At 30.3% G+C, this 9,997-nt stretch overlaps 1 protein-coding gene across 1 annotated transcript; it reads right to left on the reverse strand.

Annotated features, from left to right (window-relative positions):
* Positions 1–6,853: 6,853 nt before the first annotated feature.
* On the reverse strand, positions 6,854–7,570 carry LOC120174408 (inositol-3-phosphate synthase-like). The gene is made up of 4 exons (XM_039181270.1): positions 7,532–7,570; positions 7,256–7,444; positions 7,116–7,178; positions 6,854–7,020 (listed from the first exon to the last, which is right to left on the reverse strand). The coding sequence occupies exons 2-4, from the start codon at positions 7,409–7,411 to the stop codon at positions 6,901–6,903; spliced, it is 339 nt and encodes a 112-aa protein (XP_039037201.1). The 5' UTR covers positions 7,412–7,444; positions 7,532–7,570; the 3' UTR covers positions 6,854–6,900.
* Between the last annotated feature and the right edge of the window lie 2,427 nt (positions 7,571–9,997).

Here is a 9,997-nt window from a genome sequence, read left to right on the forward strand (position 1 = left end):
TTAACAAAAAGGGGGAGAAGATGTATCATAGTAAGGGGGAGTAATTTTCAAATTTGATTTCAAAAATGATTTTCTTAAAAATCTTAAAATTACTCAAATGTTTTGTTATATCAAAGAGGGGGAGATTGTTGAAAACATTTTGATGTTTCGATATAACAAATTAAGATAAATGAATTTTAAGATTTTATAAAAGATTTTCTAAGTATATTCGATATAATTATTCGAATATCAAAATATTACTCCAAGTCTTTCAAAGTTCAATTTCAATGCACCGATGCACTGATGCACTCATCGATGCATCGATGCACTCACCAATTCGAATGCATTTTTTGCATCGATGCACTTACATGCATCGATGCACTCAGGTTTTATGAAAACATCGAATGCATTTTATGCATCGATGCACATACCATGCATCGATGCACTCATGCTTGTTTGAAACATCGAATGCATTTTTATGCATCGATGGACCCTTAGTGCACTGATGCACTAAGTGTTCCAACGGTCGAAATATTTGAATTTTACACTTGATGCATCGATACACCTTGACTATGCATTGATGCACCTTGACTATGCATCGATGCACACACACTCCCAACTGATTTTATTAATTGTTTTCATACATAAACGGCTCCATTAACTCCACTAACCACCCCCAACATTCAGAATCAATTGAATGAGTATTTAAACAAGCTTAGAAGCCATTGATCAACAACAAGAAACAACAATCAACAAGAATCAAGAGAGAATCAAAGAGAAATCATCAAACTCATTGTTTGAGCATTTCAAGCCTATTTTTCATTCAATATTCATTTTACTTTCAAGAACACTTATTGTGCTCAATTGTTTTATTCTTGAGTGTTCTTTCTTTGTTCTAGAATTGTGCAAACATTTTGCCTTGTGAAGATTTTCTTGTAAGTTTGCAAAATTTGTATTGTTCTCTTTGGGAAAGAGTGTTCTCAAGAATTTGGGGTATAATTCTTGAGGGATTTGTAAGGTTACTCTTTGTCCTCAAAAGAAAGACAAATTAGTGAATTTGTGGAAAAACCTTAGTGTGGATAGTTAAGGTAGTGGACGTAGACTTTGTTTGAGAAAGTCGAACCACTATAAATCATTGTGCAAATATTTTCCATTTTCTGCAAAAGCTTCCACCGAAATTTTTATTGCCAATTCACCCCCTCTTGGCCAATTTCATCGATTGATTAACTCAACATTATGCTGCTCTAGATTAACGATTATACTGTTGGGCTTTGTAAGCTCAACTTTCTGATATTTTTTGTTGGCAGGTTTCTAGTCTAGGTTGTTCGTGGAGCACCATCATAGCAGAACTTCAAGTATCTCCGACAGAGTATTGTACTGTATATTTAGTGGGCATATGTATTCATGAGACCTTACTTATGTATTTGATTATAAATCTTCAAGATGTATTGTTTTATTTTAAATTATGTGTCACAGAGCTCCGGTTTTGTAAAATGATTTTATAATAGTTATTTATATAGTATTTATGATACCATTCAGTACGTTTGAAAAGAAAATGATCAGGTTTTGAAAATTAGGGGTTACCTTGGTGGCCTAGTGTGGCACTTTAGGCCCAATCGGGTTTAGGGTGTTATATTTATCTTATTTATCAAAATAAAGTTGGTACAACAACTATGTGTTTGTAAAGGTCTTAGGTTTAAAACCCAAACTTGATAATTTAATTTACACCTTATTTTTATGATCAGTATAGTGTCACTATTTTATTTAAAATATTAGTCTTTTTTCTAAAACAAATTAAACATATATTAGTTTTTAGTTACTATATATTATTCAACAACAAAAAACATTAATTTGTTAAAGAAAATAACATATGTATAAAAGATTACATGTTAGTTTAGATGTTATTATGGTTTATATAACGCTCCAAATTTTAGGTTAATAGTTTCGGGTAAACCTAAGAGAGTTTTAGATAAATCAATTAGTCTTGTAAGAAGTCTTGACCTAAATTTAGTTGGTTTAGGCATAAGATGGACCCAATTTTTTATAATAAAAAATGCATCTTTATTTGAGACCAAATCTTGAGGGACCAAGGGAGTAATTATCCCATCTTTTATTTCAAATGATGAATCCCTTAATTGAAATAAGGTCACATGACAGAGCTTCTCTTTTTCTTCACCTTTCTTTGTCTTCTACCTCCCTTTATCTTCTTCCTTCCCTTCAAGTGGTATATCAAGGTGGTAACTTTGTAGCATTCCAAACCTAGTCCAAAAATCTTCATGTAAGAATATTAACCTCCTCATCCCAAGCTTCCTTTTAAGCCTTCAACATCAAGGTTTGGTCATGATTGTCATAAGTAGGGTTTAGTAGGGGCTTACGAAAGTTGTGTGTTTCAGCTCGCTTTTAGTAAATTTAAGCCATATGAAGTATTCTTCATCTCTTTCTAAGATTCTAAGAAAGCTTGTTACTCATGTATTTGGTCTTTGTTTAGTAAGAGAAGTTGGAGAAAGCTCCAAGAGCAAGAAAATGAGAAGCTAGAACTTGGTTAAATTTAGGCGTTTTCACCGATCGGTTTAGAATCCAAAATAGTACATTTATAACTCGTCTATACTACATGTAGATCACTAGATGTGTTTGGTTGGTTTGCATGAGTTATGAAGCATGTACTTATATAGCTAATTTAATAATCAGTTATTGTTTGTACTTATAACTCTGCCCCTCATCGAACTATAAATACAACTTTAATAGTATTTACATTTTAATTTCCATGACACTTTTAATACCTTATGACATTATAAATATGTGCCCATAATTATGGATTTTAATCCAACAATCTCCGACTTGGATAACATATGTTTCCTGATAAATGTATAATCTTACAAGCTCAAAACTTGATATCATACAAAAGATATTCTATAACAATCTCGTCCATCAAGTATATCAATATAGGATCAAAGTGGCCTTTTCCATATCTATCATGACTAGACCCATCAATGGTCACGTATACAAACATAGTCAAATGACATAGCTCAATCATGGAATGTAGCATGGAAACTACATGCAATGTTAACCTCACATGTCTATTTCCAATTGGTCCTTTTTTTAATTAATCATTGTTATCTGATCTGTTGATCGACTAATCCAGATCGGGTACTGCTGAGGCGAGGGCGACCCTCCCAACCCATTTTGCTCTATTTCATAAATTTCAATGTTAAAACCCCTGACCTTGCTTAAGGGATCTAGTGTCTCATTCCACTAGACCAACTGAGACACTAATGAGATCAAATTTTACCAAAATCAGAGTATGTATAAGCCAAAACAAACTTTATTTCTGCAGAAAATAACCTTAAAATAAATATCCTTAAACCATAGTAACTGAAATTATGTTTAAAACAAATGAGCATTTTTAAAATTACAAACTCCCACTAAAACTGAATATCCTTAAGTGATATTACACCCACATAAGTAGTGTGCTCAATAAAAACATTGGGTGACAATTCCTTAGTAAGCACACAATTATGAGTTTGTACCAATATGCTCTATAAACACATAACCACTATGAATTCATAAACATAATGTCTATGTGCTTAAACTTTAAGATGTTTATGTTATATATATATGGAGTAAAGGACTGGAACTTATTTGCTACAAAATAACTCAAGTAGTATTTCTTATCAATCTATAATTAGCAGCTCATGTGACAAAATTTTGCATCCATATTTTAATAAATCGGAGTCTATAAATCGGATGATCTCTTATAAACCGGATGATCTCTTACTTACTAGACCTCCGATATGTGAGCATGTAAAATTTTTGTTCTTAAATATATTGTATGAATCAATTTGACTGCTATCCAATTATTCATACCCAAATTGCTTAAATACCTATTTAATATCCTAAAATCATATGCTATGTCCAAATGTTTATAAACCTGAGTATACATTAAACTCCTCGTTTATTTTGAAGCATAAGGAACTTTTAATATTCTCTTACTTTCAAAATCATTCTTACAGCGCTGATCAGGACTAAATTTGTTTCCTTTAGCAATAAAGGATATTATTTGGTTTACTACCACTGAACTTGTAGTATATACAATTGTCAAGCAAATTCATCTCAAAACCAAACAAGATAATCACTTGATGAAATTTGTTATACAGTTAATGAGAGTCATACTTAAACTCATAAATTAATTTTCCTTATTTGCATATCATTAATTTTTTGTATCATCATACACAATTTTCTAATTGCACCTTATAAAACATCTCATCAATGTTCTCAATTTGAAATCCAACTTATGTAACTCAAGATTAAATATAAGCAACAAGTATCATGATTATCCTAAAAGAGTCTTTTAATGAAATCAGGATCTAATCATGCTAAATCATCAAGAATAAAAATACTAGATGCAGAAGCGTACCTGAATTAATTGATAGGTTGAAATAATTGAATATTTCTTTGGTTGTGATCTTCGAAAAAGATAGAGTTCCCTTAATTATAAACTCTCTGACGGGGATAAGAGTAATTACGAGATTGTATATTTCTTGGGAACCATAACTCCTTTATATAGCTAATTTTAAGAATAAATTATTGTATGTGCTTATAACTCTGCCTCTCATCGAATTATAAATACAACTCTAATAGTATCTACACTTTTATTTCCATGACACTTTTAATATCTCATGACTTTATAACTTAGTTGGTCACTTGATTTATGTTATATTTTAATATAACAATACACATTATAAATATATGCACATAATTATGAATTTTAATTTAACATTAAAATTTTTAAAAGTTTATTAAATTTTGTCCCCTTTGAGAATTCATGTGAAATAGACAGAAGTAGTTTCATTGACAGTCACATGAAATATATATAAGAAAGAAGCACAGTAACGTGTCAGAAACTGTTTCAATTACTTTAATACTTATCTCTCACTTATTCATGTAAACGAATTGAAAGAATACAAATGTTTGTTTATGTTCGTTCGTTTAATTTTAACTAGATAAGTAAACGAACACAAACAACTAAACGAACAAAATTTCTTGTTCATTTTTGTTCGTTGAGGAATGAAGCTTGTTCGTGTTCGTTTATGCTCGTTGGTTGAAATGATAAACGAACACAAACGAACTAATGCAAACTAACATAATTTTTTGTTTATATTTGAGAAGAGTTTTTTTAAAATAATTTTAGGGTTTATATTTTCTTTAACTAATTTGGATATTTTTTATTTGGATTTAAAATTAATTAGGTTTCAAAATATTAATGAGTTTAAGGTTAAACTTTATTAAGTCTTAATATTTTAAATGGGCTTGGATATTGGTATAAATATAAACGGACGAACATAAACAAAAATAAATAAATGAACATAAACAAATGGATTACCGATTGGTCACTAACATAAATGAATGAATGAACCTTTTATTTATGTTCAATTAATTTAATTAAACGAAAATAAAATTTTATTCATATTAATTTGTGTAATAAATAAATCAACATAACCAAGCTTTCCGTCAAATAATTCAGAAATTCGTTAAACGTTCACTGCAGGCATCAATGGAACTCATCAGAAATGGCTTTTAGATTTCAGTGATCCGTAAGAAAAATAAAGTACATATAGGGTAGGCACTCCAATACATCAAACTATATACTTGAATATTGGATTGTCACGACTTTTTTATCCAAATATATTCTATTCAAAAATATTTTTTGTTTTAACATCATTTTTCAATATAATATTTTTTCTTTACATAAATTAAAATCATGTTACGTGAAAAGTGTATATTCGCCCTGCAAGTGTAATTTTTATTTACATGACAATAAGTCGGTAACACATATATCTATTGGATTAAAATGAAAGGGAAAAAATTAGGATAAAAAATATAAAAAAATTATGCACAAATACGAACACGAACTAAGTTCAATGACATGCTTATATTTAATCATTAATAAGTACATGTTTAAAAAGTTATATTTGAACACTCAAAAACTCACATATCTATATAATTTTAGATTTAAAATTCATTCAAATCCATTGTAGTTTGAATATATGAGTTTTCAAGTGTTTATATATATATATAAACAACGACACTGATCGGAACCTCATTAAAAAATCCTCCGCCAGGAATACAAAACTTTGCCAAACCCGAAAATCACAGAAGAACCTACAACAAACTGCAGTATTCATCAAGATTAAGATGAGCAAAACGAAACCAGCACAAGCAGTAATCAGGCACTCACTACTAGCCAACTTAACTACTTTAACAGTATGTCCAACCCAGACTGAGCAGATGCGAGTACACGATCCAGTCTAGCCCCTGCTTCACCAAAACTCATAGCAACCATTAACAATAATCAACCCATCAATCACAATCCTCTGCATCCTTATCTAACAGAGATAAAATTTATATAATTTTTTTATATTTTTTCTTAATTTTAAGAGTTCTGATTTTTTTTCACAGTAAGACTTTGAGAATTGCATTCCACAAGAAGTACATTCTACGGTTACTTTAGACAAGTGGATATTATATTAAAAAATTATTTTTAAATTGAATATATTAAAGTAAAAATGCGTGGCATTGACATTAGTTATAGTTGATTGTAAGAAGAGGCAGAGCCAGTCCTTGTAATCAAAATGGTAGAATACATAGAACTTTGATTTGAACAATGAGAGATGTTATATAAGAGATGATTTCATAAAACACATTAATAAACTTTGATTTCTTTTTCTTTTTTTTTTGACCAGAGAGAGAAAGATTGCTCAAAACTGTGCGACATCAACCAGAAACAAACAAACAAAGAACATTATTATCGACCATAAACTTATCATACGGCCATTACAATATGTGATCACATCATCTTTTATGAAATAAAAAGGGGGAAATGGGCCTGAAGTTACAAGGACCAAAGCTTGTTCCACTTTCCCTTCACTTGTATTCAAGTGTCATGTTGTTTTCAGGGGACAGGCCAATGCAGGCCCTCAGTATGTTCTCCAGCATTGCACGCTGCTTTGACAATGCATTCACCACTGGTGTGCCTGGTGGAACCTGTAAAAACAATTCACTCACTTTTTACCACCAATGGAACCCCTTTCAATTTACTTTACAATTCACTTTTATGGATTAAAAGACAAAGGACTCACAAGAGGGGCCTTGCTGAGGTAACTGAGGATAGTAGCCACAGGGTGGAATGAGTGGAACTTTCCCTGCAAAATCAAAAGTTGATATGAAAATGAGTTAATTGTAAGCATAAATCGAAGCTAAAATGATGGGTTATAAATACCTCTCCTTCAGCTTTGAGCTGGATCCTGGTGCTAAGCTCGGCGAGGAGAACCAAATCAAGGATGATGGGAGCAGCCAACAATGAGTCCTCGCATGTGTTGTGCAACACGATGGTGTTGGTTCCGCCCATAAATATCTCCGATGTGTACTCGTCCATGGCTCTCTTGCTATCTCCCACATACGGCACATACTACAACACACACACAAAACAGAGAAAACCCCTCAGCTGCGACAAGTGCATCATAAACATGCCTAGATTGGTGAATTTATGCATTACCTTGATGACCACAACATGATCAGGATGTTCACCAGGCTGATAGATATTTAATTAAATATTTTTAATTAATTATGTAAATATTTTAAATTTAATATTAACTTATTAAAAAGAAAATATATCATAATGAAAATATGATATGTGCATTTAGATAATACTGTATTCCTTCGTTCAAAAATTATAATCTTACCTTGTCATTTAAAAGATTACATTCTTACCAATAATATTTCATCTGTGAACTAAACACACTAATTATAAATATGTAAAATTTCAACTAATAATTTAAAAGTTATATATCTTAAGTTGACTACGTCAAAACCCGCTGCTGATATTCTTTGTTAGTTTATGGTATCAACCAGTTACAAAAGAAAAACCATGAGAATGGGGGATGAAATTCAAAATTTTAAATTGTTATATTTTTAATTTTTTATTAATAATTTGTTTTTTTATAATTTTTATGTTCGTCCCCTAACATAAAAATTTCATCTACCCATACATGCGACTAAGAAGTCCATGATTAGAGGTGAGTAAAACTTGGCTCGGCTCGAAAAACTGATTTTTTTACTCGAATTGACTTCGAGTTGCAATTTCATAAATTCGACTCGACTCGAAAAAATTTCAAGTTGAAATTGAGTTGGAAAATACAACTCAAAATTTTTAATAATTAGTGTATTTATTTTCAAGTTTGAGTCGAATCATTTGACTTTTGTATATCACATATGAAAAAATATGAATAAATATATTTGTATTGTATATATGATTACAGAAAATCACTTAAATTAAAATCAAATTGTCGACACCGTTTTTCGCTCGGGCGGAGAAAAACAAATATCGACTTATGAGATTTTCTTTGAAAGGATTTTGAAATGTGAAGAGTCGCCACCAATCATTTTAAGGTGCGATCGGAACACTATAAAAATCGGGTGATTTTAATAAAACATTTTTATTTTAATCAAAATATTAAGTTTAGGGTATACGAAACCCAAAAAGTAGGTTCGGTAGTCGGTTACGCGTGGGGAAGGACTAGCACCCCCACAACGCCCAAAATTTGGTGCCTAGTTGATTACCCTTTATTTAGAATTGAAAATTTTGAGTTCAAACTTTATCTAATTTAAAAATCATTACGGATGCAAAGTTGAAAATGGTATTCGTTTATTAAAGCCAATAGCATTCGCCCCTAGCATAAATGCAGCAGATCATCTATTGTGCTCAATAACTGAACATTACCTCAATATTTTAGAAATCATGATGTAGTCTTGAAAAGGATGTCGGCCTATTTTGGGAATCATCAGTGGTCACCCCTAAGAATACTTGCGGGAGATATACTATTAACTCCCTAATAAGTGAACATTACCTTTTGTTTGAAAATATATGCAATCAAACAATTTATTAATCCTAAATAAACTAAAGGTAGATTAAGGTTTTCTCTATCTTAAAGTGTCCAACTCTGACGATTAAAGAACATAGTGACATAAACATAAAATGTAGGTTCTAATATTAATCCTACTTGATTTTTTTACCAATTATTAAATCGAATAATCAATATGGTCCCTTGATCATTTAGGCGAGGGCCAACTCAGATTACTCCCTAAATTAAAAGGACTAGCTTGAAGTCTAACTAAAAGTGGAGGCTCTAATTATCCAAATTAATTTAAAACTCTAATTAAAATAAAAGGGCTAAAATATAAGAGAACTAAACCTAGAGACCTATATGTAAAACTCTAGAGTTTGGAGACCTTAGTGTAAGTAAATTAAAGTAAAAGGACTAAATTTATAACCCCTAAATTTTAAGGATTAGTCAATAAATCAAGGTTCTAATAATTGGGCTAATTAACTATTAAAAAAAGAGGTTGAACTAAATAAGTTTTAAAAATTAGTTAATGATTAACAATTTGGGATTTGAACAATCGACTCGAGTAATTGAGCATTTTATGCGAAAACTAGAATCGAATTGTTACCTAATTAAATCTAAGGTGAAACTCTAATTGCTAAATCAAATTATTCACTTAAAGATCTTAATTCACAGGCAAATTCTAAAGGCTAACTAAATTAAATAAATATAAATATAAATAACCATGCATTTTAAGTATCAAACAACTAATAAGAATTTAAATGCAAACAAATAAAACAATATGAATTTTAATCAAGATCTTAACAAATTAAATATAAGGGACTAAATCACATTGTCATTAAATTTAGGGATTAAAAAGAAATAAATTAAACATGTAATAAAAGGGCTAAATTAAAATAAATTAAAATTAAATAACTAAATCAAAATAAATAAATAAAGATTAGTGACCAAGATATAAAACACACTGAACCTATAGGGATCAAATAATAATTATTCATTTTTTAAGCCTAAGATACAATATTAAGTAAAAATGCGAAAATGGCAAAATCAGTCCATCAAAATTAAAATAAATAAATAATCACTGCAAGTGGCCAAAGTGCAAAAACAAGCTAGAACTA

Source organism: Hibiscus syriacus, unplaced genomic scaffold, assembly GCF_006381635.1.
Source record: "Hibiscus syriacus cultivar Baekdansim isolate YM2019G1 unplaced genomic scaffold, ASM638163v2 tig00112079_pilon, whole genome shotgun sequence".
NCBI lineage: Eukaryota > Viridiplantae > Streptophyta > Magnoliopsida > Malvales > Malvaceae > Hibiscus > Hibiscus syriacus.